The sequence below is a fragment of the Danio rerio genome, chromosome 19 (genome assembly GCF_049306965.1).
Source record: "Danio rerio strain Tuebingen ecotype United States chromosome 19, GRCz12tu, whole genome shotgun sequence".
NCBI classification, from domain to species: Eukaryota; Metazoa; Chordata; class Actinopteri; order Cypriniformes; family Danionidae; genus Danio; species Danio rerio.
This window is the reverse complement of record NC_133194.1, coordinates 26,271,633-26,285,742: the sequence shown is the minus strand read 5'-3', so window position 1 is coordinate 26,285,742 and position 14,110 is coordinate 26,271,633. Positions and strand designations below refer to the sequence as shown.

Here is a 14,110-nt window from a genome sequence, read left to right as displayed (position 1 = left end):
TTGTAGTATTTACTTTTTAGTTTTCATTTAAAAAGATGTAAAAATGGAACCTTTCATTCAAATAAAACAACTGAAAATATAAAGGAAATCTTATTATGAAATATTTTTTCTTTATACATATTGGTTAAAGTGATTGGATTGCTGGTCTCGGGAGAGGAGACTGAAATGGCCTCTGCAGTTATTTTGTGTTATTAACGCTATTTTGTGTCAGTGACACATTTTTTGTGTTCAGTTTTGGATCTTTGTCATTACTGAAAAGCCAATCATGGACTGTCATGAGACTTCTACAGGCAGTTGGGTTTTATTATTTTATGTTAGTTTTTAACTGGAGCTGTCATAGTGAGTCTGGCACAAAAATAATCCTATAACATCAAAGATTCACCAGTATATTTTACAGTGGACACGCGGTACCTTTTTGTGCAGCAAACCAATCTTGTGTGCTGGAAAAGCTTTTTAGTTTTCTCTGACTGTAGAACCAATCTTACTTGAAGGCCCAGTATCTGACAACCATCATGAACACTAACCCAAGGTGCTGTTTGATTTTCTTCTTTTTAACTTCAAAGACAAAGTTGTGCATATAGATAGGCAAAAGTACTGTGAAAAAAACTTTAATCTATTAACCAATTTGAATCAATTTTACTATAATGTACATAATTTTATAGCTAAGTTTCATAATTTCATGGTTTCTTTATTTATTTTAATACGTTTTTACAAATTCAAATCTTGAATTTATTATTAGTCAATAAAAATTTTATAATCCAACCCAATACACTTTTTGTGCAGTGTGTAAAACTCATGTCCATGGAAATTTGCAAAAAATAATAGAAACGGATCCTGCTGTTACCTAATTTTGCCAGCAGGAGGCAGTGGAGGAACCTCCCTTTAAAACTCGATTCAAATGAGAGAGTGAGGGTAAAAGGGTAAATCAGCAGGAATGTGATATTTCTATCAGAACAGTTTGGTCTGTCGGGATAAATCTTTTGAAGGTTCGTTTGTTGTGGAGGTGCGGCAAGCTTTACCCTGAGGTAAAAGTGACACATCTGAGAGGTCAAATATTTCATACACAAAACATTTTAAAGACATAAATACAAACAAACTATTTTAAACACTGCTTGGTGACTACAGCTGACAATGCTTGATTAAAAGTTTTGAATGAGCACGTGACACTATTCAGGCATTATTCATTTAGTAGTCATGATGAAATGTTTGCTATTTGAAATAAACACATTTTGTATTATTCTTGCAATCTTATCAAACCATGATCTTATTTAAAACTGTTAACATTAAATGAAATTAAATACATGACCAGCACTTGAGCATTACTTAGGGTCTGTCAGTAGTGATCGCCTGCCTGATTTTTGTCAAAAGGTAAAAGTTGTACAAAGTTTGATAGAGGTGGTCACCTCCCTCCTACTTGTCTTTGCAGGAAAAACCCAGAGTTATTGTAATAAGATGTGAGTGTTTCCAACAATAATAGAAAATAGTGATAGCTATATATATTTCATATATACACGTTACAGGATTAATATGAATTCATCTCTCGAACAAAGATGACACTAAATATAGTCTTATTGCTTAGAAATATAACATATCTTAGCAATTCCATGCAAATGTCAACCTTGCCATAAAAAAAGTTTTCACCAAAACCAGAACCTGTTTGTTTTTGTTTTTTCTTTGTTTGTTTTTTTGTCTACAGAACTTTAAAAATACTTAAAAAGTTCTCTTTTTCAAATAATTATATTTGATTTACCAAAGTCAAACAAGTGGCAATTCCACATCGATCACATCCATATCGACACTTTTTCCTTATAAATGCAAAAATATTACATAAAATAAAATCAATAATTTTTGTTCTATAGAGAGCCAACTCTTATCATTTTGATGATCATTATTTATTTTGGGTCTTGCAGTTTAATTCACAGAATTTCTACAAAGTATTTTCATTTAAAGTGCAAAACATGCTTATAAAACAAAATTTTTCTAATCCCATAACTCTGTGGTCAGTTGTTCTGGAAAATATAAACAGTTTAATACAGTGTTAAACAAATATTTTCTATGTGAATTTATGTTTTGAGTTTTTACTGCAAATGTCACATCCATAACACTGAAATTGCTCATATATAAATATAAACCTAACTTATTTTCAGCTAAAATCTGTATAATTAAGCTTAAAATTACTTTGTTTGATTTTGTTACTCTATAATAATGTTAGTCTTATTTTATGTTTTACGTCACACATACGTCACATGACTAAATGTAGGCCTAATAATGTTATTTTAAGTTTGTTCTGTTAGCAATTACAACATTTATCATAATTTTCTTCAATTTAAGCAAAATTATTTGAGATTATCTAATCTTAAAATGACAGTGTTTTATTTAGTTCCTGGACAATAATGTTTCAGAATCAGTTTAGTTGTTGTATTTACAAGTTTATTTCTTGTATTTATGTAGATATTTGTGGTGAAAATACTGTTCCTTATTATTGAAAAGTGAAAGATTAAAGATTATAGCTTGTATCTGCCTGTCTGTCTATTATATATCTAGTTTAGATAGCTTGTCCAATATGGGGTTGAGATTTTGAATGTAAACAAGTGTTCTGGAATGCGCTGTCATAGAAACAGAAGAACGCAGCATTAAAAGTAGAAGACAGTTCAGAATCTCCTCATTGCGTCTTCTCATTGCAGTTGGTAATAGTAGTGTTCCCAGTGAATTCTGTTATTATGGCATTGAAAAGAAAGCGTTGTTCTCAAGACACTCAAGTGTATGATTTCCATACTCGTACACCTCCAACATCCAGCGCCAATGTGGCTGAGAACCATTCACCCGTTGGTGTTGGTGAGGAGATTGAGATACAAGTGAGAAAGAAGAGGAGGTGGGAGAGTTTTGAAAAGCCGCTCTCCCTTTACGCTGAGGGTAAATCCAGTCACTGTTTGTCAATCTGACCATGTTTTGTGTTCACTAGATCTCTGTACATGTACATATAGGCCCAGACAGATTCTGTGGACATGTTTTGCTATTTCTGCTGAGAATTTTGTTTAAAAAGTCTGCAGATTTATGAGGAATGATTTTGAGAGTAAAGTAACTAAAAACCGAACACGTACAATAAAAAAATAACTTTTAACTTGTTTTAGGTTTCTAACACAAATCTAAGTAGAACCAATTGTTTGGTAATCAAAGATTCTCATATTTTATCCACTAAAAGAGAAATCTTTACAACAATCTGTATTGTACATAAATAATTTAAATAATTGCAGATTATTAATAATATCAATGAAATATAAAAATGGTATAAATATCAATATTCAATGGACTCAATAATGGGCATAAAATGTGTATGATTCCGATTTGTTGAGGGCAAATTATGAGCATTCACTATAAGAAACCCAATTCATGACTGTTTCTGATCTCTAAGATGAAGTGTGTCTTTACACTTTACATCAAAATACAAATCAATTTTATAAGCCATTATCATTATCATTAATGCATGTCTTACATCTCTAAATAAGGATGACAACCAGTGGATGACTTTTCTCTGTGGCCAAAAGAGAAAACGAAGTTGTCACAGCTCTCATGTGAACGATTTTCATCCTCATACACCTCCGATATCCATCACCAGCCTTCAGTCCTCTGATGTTGCAGAAGAAAATGAGAGAAAGAGGAGAAGGACTGACAGTCCTGAAAAGCTGCTCTCCTGTAAAGTCCAGAAGTCCAGCAGCAGCTCTAGTCAGGAGGACCAGACTTCTGTTCAGATCCACAAGAAGAGTTCTGAAGGTAAATCTAGTGGTCATTTGAGAATGTGTGGCCTTCTCTCATGATCCTCTTCAGTATGAAGTAGAGTACATTACATTAAGTTCTGTAAATATAAATATATTTTTTAAAAGCACTCTAAAAGTTTCAATCACTGTTTGCTGTATTTTGAAGTGTCCACCATATCAGTATTGTGCAGGTTCATTTTCACGATGTATTGAATTATTGAATATAGGCATATGTCTATTCCACCTCAAACATTACACACGTGTCTGTCAGTGCTTGACATTTCACATCAGCTGCAATTATTCATCTTTTAACAGGTGACATTCTGGACCGGTATGAACTCGGCAAGGAGATTGGAGAGGGAGGATTTGGCAGCGTCTATGAAGGGAAGCGCTTGGAGGATGGCCTTGAGGTGAACAATCCCTTTAACATATATTATGTTCACTTTTTAGTGCACTTGATGTGATTATAACAGAAGTGTTGTTTTGTTGAGCAGGTGGCAGTAAAAATTGCCAGAAAGCCATCGAACATGAAATACATCAACATCGTAAGTAGACTTAAACATGTAAAGGCACTGACAACAGTATATTTTGGGAAGCAACACCGCCTAACTAATCTTTCTTCTAGGCTGGTCATCCTGAGCCCCTTCCTTTAGAGATCGGCCTGTTGATACTGGCTCATAGAGGCGGCAAGGTTCCAGAGATCATTGAGCTGCTGGACTGGCAGGACCAGCAGGATCGTTACATCATGATCCTGGAACGACCTTCACCCTGTGTAGATCTGTTCGACTTCATAATGTCTCTCGGCTCCATCACTGAACGCCAGGCTCAAAAGATCATGGAGCAGGCAACAACGGCCGGTCTCATGTGCTGCAGACGTGGGGTATTTCACCGAGACATAAAGCTGGAGAACCTGCTGGTCAACACGGACACGCTTGAGGTCAAGCTAATTGACTTTGGCTGTGGAGCTCTTCTCCAGGAATCTGGCTATGACAGTTTCTGTGGTATGTATTAAACTTAACACCTGTAGTCTGTACTGTCAATTTGACCAATCATGTATTTTCATGTTACAGAGAAAACATGCTTTAGTGTTTCATGCTGAGACCAAATCTTGTTTCTTCAGGCACAAAGGAGTACTTCCCACCAGAGTACTACCTGGACGACGAATACCATGCAGAACCATCCACTGTATGGTCTTTAGGAGTTCTGTTATTCCTGCTGCTGTGTCAACGATTTCCTGAAGTCATGGACACGCAGAGGATCGATGATGGAAACTGGACTGAGCCTGGATTGTCAGAAGGTAAGACGTCATTCATCACATCATAGACGAGCAGTTGTAGTTTAAATCACACAAAATGATGGATTGAAACTAAGAGTTGGATATTGGATAATGGTGACAATGTTCTGATTCTAAAGGAGAGTAGAGTCAGATCTTATAGATGAATAAAATGACAGCAGATGTAAAGTTGAAGTTGATAATGTGTTTCTCTCACTTCTTCCCACCATCGTTCTGCACAGAATGCTGTGATTTGATTCAAGCTCTCCTGCAGGAAAACCCAATCCAGCGGATTCCTCTGGAAGAAATCCTTCTCCATCAATGGTTTAAGGTACTGAACTGTAGATCAGCTTCTAATGATTTGGAAAATAGATTCTCCTTTCATTTGAAAAAGGTTTTTTTTTTTATAGATTTTATGGTTTTTGTTTATTGTGATGAATCTGAATCAATAACCTTGATTTGGTGTGTGTCTGTATGTTTCAGGTCAAGGAATAAGAAATAAGGAATGTAGTGCAAATGGATGGGAAAGATTATTTGCACTACTGAGCACCACAGTTCCTGACGCTAAAAAAGTACAGATTCAACAGGAGAGCTTAATAAAAGACACAGCAGCAACAAAGAATCCTAAAAAAAGGCCAAAGCCGCAACAGAAGAACATGCCTCAAGACAAGATCCTGGAAAAGGCACAGAAGATCCTGAGAAAAGGGCACAGCCCCAACAAAGAAAACATTTGTAAATAAAAACATGAATAAAAAAGACTTTGTCGCACCAGTCCTGTTTTCATCAAAAATACATCAAACCAGCCAAGATGCCGAAAAAGCAGACAGCAGTGAATGAAACACTTAAACACATCATCAGTTGAACACTTAAACATCAGAACAACTAAACACATACACACTCTCACACACACTTATAAAATAATGTGACTGTAACTGAGCAAAGTTTTGGGAAATTGTGAACAAATTTAGTAATTAAAGCACAATGTAGAAAAAAGAGGGAAGAGGACTGTGCAGACACTCTCTCTCTCTCTCTCTCTCTCTCTCTCTCTCTCACACACACACACACACACACACACACACACACACACACACACACACACACACACACACACACACACACACACACACACACAGAGGCTTGAACATATCTCTTTAAGAGGATATAGAATTAATTATGTTTATACTGTACAGACTGTATTTTTTATTCTTCTACAATAACTTAAGAGTCATTTTTCTCTCGGGCACCAAAAAAAAAAGTTTCTAAAAAGTCAAGGTCTACTGGTCTGACATTTCCACATCTATAAGATTGAATAAAAATTCAGACAGTATCAGTCAGAGGCCACTAGAGGACAGACACTAGCCATTCTGCTGGAAAAGCAAAGTGTTGAAATATGCATATGGCCTAAATGACCTTTAACCTTTGAACTGTTTTTCCTTAACAGTTCTCTCTCAACACAAAAATGAGGATTTTTTCCACACTGTTCTTAACCCTGGATTACCTAGTAAATTATAAGCAGTGTAAAAGAAAAAGCTAGATTTACCCAGGGCTAAGAATGACCCAGAGTTGACCTTTTCAAGTTTTAAAATCCAAGACACAATTAACAGATGTAAGACTGTGTCGCGGCACCAATGGGATTTAACTAAAATAAAGTTTACTGAAGATAGTTTGCAGTTTCATCAGCAGAAACCAGCTTCAACACTCACAAAGAATTTGCCAGTCATTCTGCTTACAACCTCAAAACATCAACAATCACACTCTTACGTAACGTCATTAACTGCCTCATACATATAGGCGTTATAACCTAATTAACTTAAGAAATAAACTAAGAAAATTTCTGTGTGTGTGTGTGTACAATTCTGAACGATATCTCAATATCTCAAGCATACAAGCATCAGACAGCTTCTAGGCTTTTCGCACACTTATCCCTCTACCGCATGGTGTTGCCATATGGCAACATGATATTTGTGTTAATTTCCCTGCCACTGTTTCTTTAAGACCAACATTGAATTGTTTTAGTTGGAAAGAGAAGACCTTAGTGTGGCCAATGATGTGCTTTGGTTAAGTCACTTGACATGCAGTGTTTTTCTGTGGCCACAGCAGAATGAACCGCCAACTTAACCAACATATGTTTTATACCGTGGATGCCCTTTCAGCTGCAACCCATCACTGGGAAACACCCATACACACTCACTCACACACATACACTATGGACAATTTAGTTTACCCAATTCACCTCTACCACACATGTTTTTAGACTGTGGGGGAAACCAGAACACCCAGAGGCAACCCAAGCCAACACAGGGAGAACATGCAAACTCTCCACAGAAATGCCAACTGACCCAGCCGGAGCTGGATTGTGCTACCCACTGCTAAAAAATGTAGTATATTAACATTGAAATATTTGTGTTTGCGTATATGAAGCCAAGTTTATTGAACTTGTTTGTTCATTGGGCAAGCTAGAATTGTCCGTAGTGTACAGTGTGTATCTGAATGAGTGTGTATGGGTGTTTCCTAATAATGGTTTGCAGCTGGAAATGCATCCGTTGTTTAAAACGTATGCTGGATAAGTTGGCGATTCATTATGCTGTGGCGACCCCAGATTAATGAAGGAACTAAGCCGAAAAAAAAAAAAAATGAATGAATGATTGAATAACTGAATGTTCATTGTCTGTTTTCTTTAAATTTGCCTTGAAGGGAAAATACTTAAAGGGCCAAGAAACCCCTCGTTTCAGCAGGGTGTTTTTACACCTCTATTTGGAAAAAGTCAGAAAAGTGGGTGTGTCCAGCTCTGTTTAGGGGGGAGTGTCGGAGGAAGAAAAGAATGATGGTATGGGAGTGTCTATTTTTGGCGCGCTGAGTTTCAGAGTCAAAACACACACACACAGGGGAGAAAGTGACTGTGTTTACATGGACATCTGTAGTTGAATTATTTGCCAAATTATTAAATGGTGGACTTTAACTGCAGTTTTGCTCTTTCATTCAGGGAATTCATTCATGTCCTTCGCGACAAACGAGATATTTGATTCAAGGAACTGCTCTAAGCATGTATTTTTCATGCAATGTTTGATACCGCATAGCGAATGAGAGAAAAAAACCCTCAGCATTTCCCGGAAACTTAGATGCACACGGCAGGTAGCGTCAGAAAGCCGCGTGTGTTATTCCAGCCTGATCTCACGAGAAAACGTAAGCATTTTACGTTTTGCCAGTTTAGTGGCTAATTCGTACGAATTCGTACGAGTTTAGTCGTACGAAATGGCACGATTTTAAAATGGAGGCGTGTCACCTGACCCCACCCCTAACCCCAACCGTCATTGGGGGATGAGCAAATCGTACTAAATTGTACGAATTAGATCGTACGAATTCATACGAATTAGCCACTAAATGAAAAAGTTACGAATGAAAACAAAACTTAACTGCAGCAAACTATAAAAGCAACACTTCACGCTTGTTTTGCCAATACAACGTGGCGTCTCTGTCGTCTAAACACTGTGACAGTAATAAATATTAATGAAGTTGCACAATAGAGCGCGCTGATTGGTTTGAACCAAGCTTTACTCATGCATTAATGCATCACACTGTAAGACGTAATAAGACACACTCTGGCACAGATGTCCACTCTGCACGCTGGAATACACGCTATTATCTCATGGCCGTGACGCGGCTTCAAAAATTTGTTTCAAACCAGAAGTACGAATTTGCTTGAAATAACGCAAAAACAACTAATTAACACTTTTTAGTGAAATATAGGTGTCCTAATAGTGTTTTTAGCAGTGTGGGACACATATACGACTGTCAACAGCTCCAAAAATGTGCTTTGGTGTTTCGTGACCCTTTAAATGAATTCATGGGGCCATAAAATTCAATAATATAATTCAATAATTGGTATAACGTATATAACATGTCCTTACAAAGTAATTTACTTTGTCATTATTTTGTAATTACAGTTAAAGTCAGAATTATTAGCCCCCTTTTTTATTTATTTATTTATTTTATTTATTTTTTTAACTTTTCAAAATATTTTCCAAATGATGTTTTACGGAGCAGGGAAAATTTCAAAGTATGTCTGATTAGTGTTCTGGAGAAAGTCTTTATTTCAGCTAGAATAAAAGCAGTTCTTATTTTTTTTAAACACCATTTTAAAGACAAAATTATTAGCCCCTTTAAGCTATATTTTTCCCGATAGTCTACAGAACAAACCGTTGTTATACATTAACTTGCCTAATTACCCTAACCTGCCTAGTTAACCTAATTAACCCTGTTAAGCCTTTAAGCTTTATGTTCCTTTAAGCTGTATAGAAGTGTTTTGAAAAATATCTAGTCAAATATTATTTACTGTCATCATAGCAAAGATAAAATAAATCAGTTATTAGAGATAGATAAGTTATTAAAACTATTATGTTTAGAAATGTGTTGAAAAAATTGTCTCTCTTCGTTACACAGAAATTGGGGAAAATAATCAGGGGGGCTAATAATTCTGACTTCAACTGTACATTGCTATTGCATTTATTAATGTTTGTGTATTTCATGTACAGTATTTGTGTATTTATACATAAATATACACAGTACATATGTGATTACAAACTTTTAGTTTGGATGTCATTATTATGTCATTAAATTATAATTATTATGTAACAACATTGTATTTGCATTGTTATAACATTGTAATTAGATGGATGATAGTAGGGCAGAGTGGGCCACAAAGTAACACTTTTTGGTTTTGGTCAAATAATAAAGAAAGTATTGGGCTTAGACAAACCATTTGTTTTTTTACCAACAAAACACAAGCCTCTCCTACAAATGAGCACTGAAAGTAGGATCGCCAGACCTATGGTTTCTGTGCAGTGTTGTCAAAATGCCAGGAGTAAAAACGTTACTATTTACCCCACCTGCGGGGCAAGTTGTAACAGACAGAGGGTAATTTAAAAAGGCAGAGAAAACACAATTAATTTAAATCCAGTTTACTTTAAATAATAGCTATATTTTCTCAGTACCTAGCTCAATATAATTTTTATTCTACATTGCACAGTATGTTTATTTATTTATTGGATAAATACATTTGAATTTTTTGGATTATTATCCATTATTATACAATGCCTTTATTTGTAGTATTAGCAATAAAATATTCTTTGTCTATCAAAAAAAATCTATTAAATTTTTATTTTTTTTTAAGTTGTCAAAATTAAAAAATATTGTGTTAGTTTAATTGGTGTTCAACAGTGTGTGGCTTAATTTTAACACCCTGTTACAACTAACCCCGCTGTGTCATGTTTTCCTCAAAACTGGCTAGCAGTCACTGTGTGTTTCTTACATCTTTCAAATTGGTTTCATCTTTTAGTCTAGACGACGGTCATCACAACAATACAAGATTTCACATTCATACTTTTACAGATTTTTTAAATATATATATATATATATATATATATATATATATATATATATATATATATATATATATATATATATATATATATATATATATATATATTTTATTTTTATTTTTTTGACTATAATAAAAAATACTTTTATGCTGCAGAAATGGTTTTTCAATAATTGTCAGGAAGACATTTGCTGACACTGTGGTGAATGAAAACCTCGGAAGAATGCCATGATCAAGCCTGAGCAAATACCTTAAAACTCTGTGTTACACTTCACCCCACGTTACTTTGTGCCCTGCGCTCCCCTATTGTAAATGTCTTCTTGTATACTTCATGTACAGTACAGTATGTTTTATTTTGTGTCACAGAGTACAATTGCAAAGAAATATAGAAATTTTTAAAACTAGAGATTTTAGTAGTTTTCAGAAATCGTGATTTTACATTCAGTATTGAAGATTTCAACTGCAAAAATGTTGAAATATAAGACTTTTAGAGATGGTAGCAATCAAGAGATATAGTATCATATTCCAACTCATTATGTGCTTTGAATGATTTTTACAGCGTTGAAGGGGTCATCTTAAAGACAATACTTTCTGTATAAAATGTGTGTAAAATCCAGACTAAAATCAAAGAAAACAAAAGTTACATGTTTTATGTTTAGTAGAAGTGAATGAGTCGACAGAGAAGCTGACTTAAACTTGCTCAAAGAAACGCTGATGCTGTCAAACATGGTTTACTTCATTAAGCCAGTTTAATTGTGAAGGGATTGATCTAATAGGCTTATTGATAGAAGGTTTGTGAAGACATTTCATGCTCCTTTTTATTAGTATTTTGTAGTATTTTCAAAATACAAACATATAGTATTTTAATTTGATACATTTGAGCTCTCACACAGCTCTCCCACCTTCTACTCACAAAAGGGGTTGAGGAAGTTATCAAGCCATCCTGCTTGAAAGACGGAGACGAAAAGACGAAAGTCTCTGCACGGGCCTGCCCTGAGGTAAAAGTGACACTCATCTGAGAGGTCAAATATTTCATACACAAAACATTTTAAAAACATAAATGCAAACAAACTATTTTAAACACTGCTAGGTGAATACAGCTGACAATGCTTGATTAAAAGTTTTGAATGAGCACATGACACTATTCAGGCATTACATTTACATTTAGTCATTAAGCAGACGTTTTTATTTTATCCAAAGCGACTTACAAAGGAGCACAAGGAAGCAATTTACACAACTATAAGAGCAACAATGAATAAGTGCTGTAGGCAAGTCTCAGGTGTGTAAAGTCTAAGAAGGAAAGCATTAGTATTTTTTTTTTTTGTAATTAGTTAAGGAGTCAAAGAGGTAGTTGCATATTAGTAAGGAAAGTGGAGAATAAATAGTTGAGTTTTTAGTCGCTTTTTGAAGACAGCGAGTGACTGCCGTTTTGATGCAGTTAGGGAGTTTATTCCACCAACTGGGCAGATTGAGCAAACATCAGTGCTTTGAATTTGATGTGAGCAGCAACTGGCAGCCAGTGCAAAGAAATGAGTAGCGGAGTCACATGTGCTCTTTTAAGTTCGTTAAAGACCACTCGTGCTGCTGCATTCTGAAGCATCTGAAGAGTTTTGATAGAGTTAGCTGGGAGCCCGAATAGTAGAGAGTTGCAATAGTCCAGTCTGGAAAGAACAAGAGCTTGAACAAGGAGTTGAGCTGCATGTTCAGATAGGAAGGGTCGGATCTTTCTGATGTTGCAGAGTGCGAATCTGTACAATCGAGCAGTTCTAGAGATGTGGTCAGAGAAGTTTAGTTGGTCATCAATTGTTACTCCAAGGTTTTTCACCATTTTGGATGCAGTAATGATTGCCCCGTCGATTTGGATTGAAAAGTTGTGATGTGGAGTCGGGTTGGCCATTTTCATCCAGAGTGAAATGTCTGACAGGCAGGCTGAGATGGGAGCCAGAATCGAGGGATCATCAGGGTGAAAAGAGAGGTATAGCTGGGTATCATCAGCATAGCAGTGGTAGGAGAATCCATGTTTCTGGATGACTGATCCCAACGATGTTGTGTAGATGGAGAAGAGAAGTGGTCCAGGAACAGAGCCCTGTGGTACCCGAGTGTTTAGATGCTGTAGGTTGGACACCTCTCCTCTCCAAGACACCCTGAATGACCTGTTAGAGAGGTAAGATACGAACCACTGAATAACTGTGCCTGCAACACCTAGTGACTCAAGCGTAGATAGCAGGATCTGGTGGTTTACAGTGTCAAAAGCAGCTGACAAATCCAGCAAGATGAGGATTGATGATTTAGAGTCTGCTTTAGCCAGTCTAATCCTCCACAACCGAGAGCAGGGCAGTCTCAGATGATTGGCCTTTCTTAAAGCCAGATTGTTTGTTGTCCATGAGGTTGTTTTGAGTGAAAAAGTCTAGGACTTGATTGAACACGAGTTTTTCCAGAATCTTAGACATGAATGGAAGCAGGAATACTGGTCTGTAGTTTTCAAGTAGCGTTTGATCGAGGTTGGGTTTCTTTAGCAGTGGGGTTACCCTACCCTGTTTAAATGAAGTGGGGAATAAACCAGAGTCAAGAGATGTGTTGATTATGTGAGTCAGTGTTGGTATGACTGCAGGAGAAATGGCTTGCAATAGATGAGTGGGAATGGGATCAAGCGGACAGGTGGTTGCATGGCTAGATAGCACGAGTTTGGTCACCTCAGACTAAGAGAGCTGAGAAAAAGCGGTGAGCGTGTGTGGTGACGGTGGTGTATCTTGCCTGTTAGTAGTAAGTGCATTAAATTGAGCAATGATTTTTGCCATTTTGGTGTAAAAGAATGTAGCAAAGTCATCAGTAGTTAGTGTGGAGGATGCGGGTGGTGGAGGAGGATAGAGGAGGGAGGAAAATGTTTTTAAAAGTAGGCGAGGATTGGTGGCATTGTTGATTTTTTGATGGAAGTATGACTGTTTTGCAGAAGTAACATCAGCCGAGAAAGAGGACAGAAGAGTTTGGTATGTTATGAGGTGTGCAGGATTTTTAGTTTTTCGCCAAATTCTCTCTGCAGCCTGAAGTTTTGAGCGATGCTCACAGAGAACATCAGAGAGCCAGGGTGCAGGAGGACTGGCACGGGCTGGCCTGGATGTAAGAGGGCATAGTCTGTCTAGACATGATGCTAGTGTGGAGCAGAGTGTATCAATGGCACTGTTAGTATCCAGTGTAGCGATTTTGCAAGGTGGAGGAAGAGAGTCTGAAACAATGGTGGATAGTCTATTAGGTGAGAGAGAACGTAGGTTTCTGCGAAAGGCAACTTGTGTAGGAGTGTGTGGCGGTTCAGGAGTAATGCGGATGCTGAGAGACAGAAGGAAATAATCCGATTTGTGTAGTGGAGTTACTAGTGTTTGCTAAGCGAAGCAATGTCGAGTGTAAATAAGGTTTAGCTGATTACCTGATTTGTGAGTAGCAGAAGTAGGTGCTCTTTAGAGATCAAAAGGGGCAAGCAGAGTCTGAAAGTCAGCAGCTTGTGGTCTTTCAATGTGGATATTGAAGTCAGTTAGCACCAACAAGGCAGTGTTATAATCAGGAAAAGATGAGAGAAAAACATCCAGTTTATCTAAGAAGTGACCTAATGTACCAATTGGGCGGTAGATGACAGCCACATTAATGTAGAAGGGGTGGATAATGGTGACTGCATGGAATTCAAAGGAGCTGATCTTTGTCAGGGATGGTCTC

The 14,110-nt window shown here is 36.6% G+C and overlaps 1 protein-coding gene across 5 annotated transcripts; it reads left to right on the top strand.

The window, feature by feature from the left end:
* Positions 1–891: 891 nt before the first annotated feature.
* On the top strand, positions 892–5,800 carry pimr92 (Pim proto-oncogene, serine/threonine kinase, related 92). 5 transcript variants are annotated; one of them, XM_073931709.1, is made up of 8 exons: positions 892–1,025; positions 3,507–3,771; positions 4,071–4,165; positions 4,250–4,300; positions 4,381–4,756; positions 4,876–5,052; positions 5,271–5,359; positions 5,512–5,798. In XM_073931709.1, the coding sequence occupies exons 2-8, from the start codon at positions 3,522–3,524 to the stop codon at positions 5,521–5,523; spliced, it is 1,050 nt and encodes a 349-aa protein (XP_073787810.1). In that variant the 5' UTR covers positions 892–1,025; positions 3,507–3,521; the 3' UTR covers positions 5,524–5,798. The 5 variants fall into 5 exon arrangements, with proteins under 5 accessions (XP_073787810.1, XP_073787809.1, XP_073787806.1 ...); XM_073931707.1 differs by lacking the exon at positions 892–1,025 and adding an exon at positions 2,567–2,913 and having other exon boundaries at positions 5,512–5,800; XM_073931708.1 differs by lacking the exon at positions 892–1,025 and having other exon boundaries at positions 1,695–3,771.
* Positions 5,801–14,110: the final 8,310 nt, after the last annotated feature.

Excerpts from the sequence above, each read along its gene's own strand:
- pimr92 (XM_073931705.1), top strand. The coding sequence starts at position 3,522 with ATGACTTTTCTCTGTGGCCAAAAGAGAAAACGAAGTTGTCACAGCTCT. Across the intron at positions 4,166-4,249 it reads GCTTGGAGGATGGCCTTGAG|GTGGCAGTAAAAATTGCCAG; the intron begins GTGAACAATCCC and ends TTTGTTGAGCAG. Across the intron at positions 5,053-5,511 it reads TGAGCCTGGATTGTCAGAAG|GTCAAGGAATAAGAAATAAG; the intron begins GTAAGACGTCAT and ends TGTATGTTTCAG.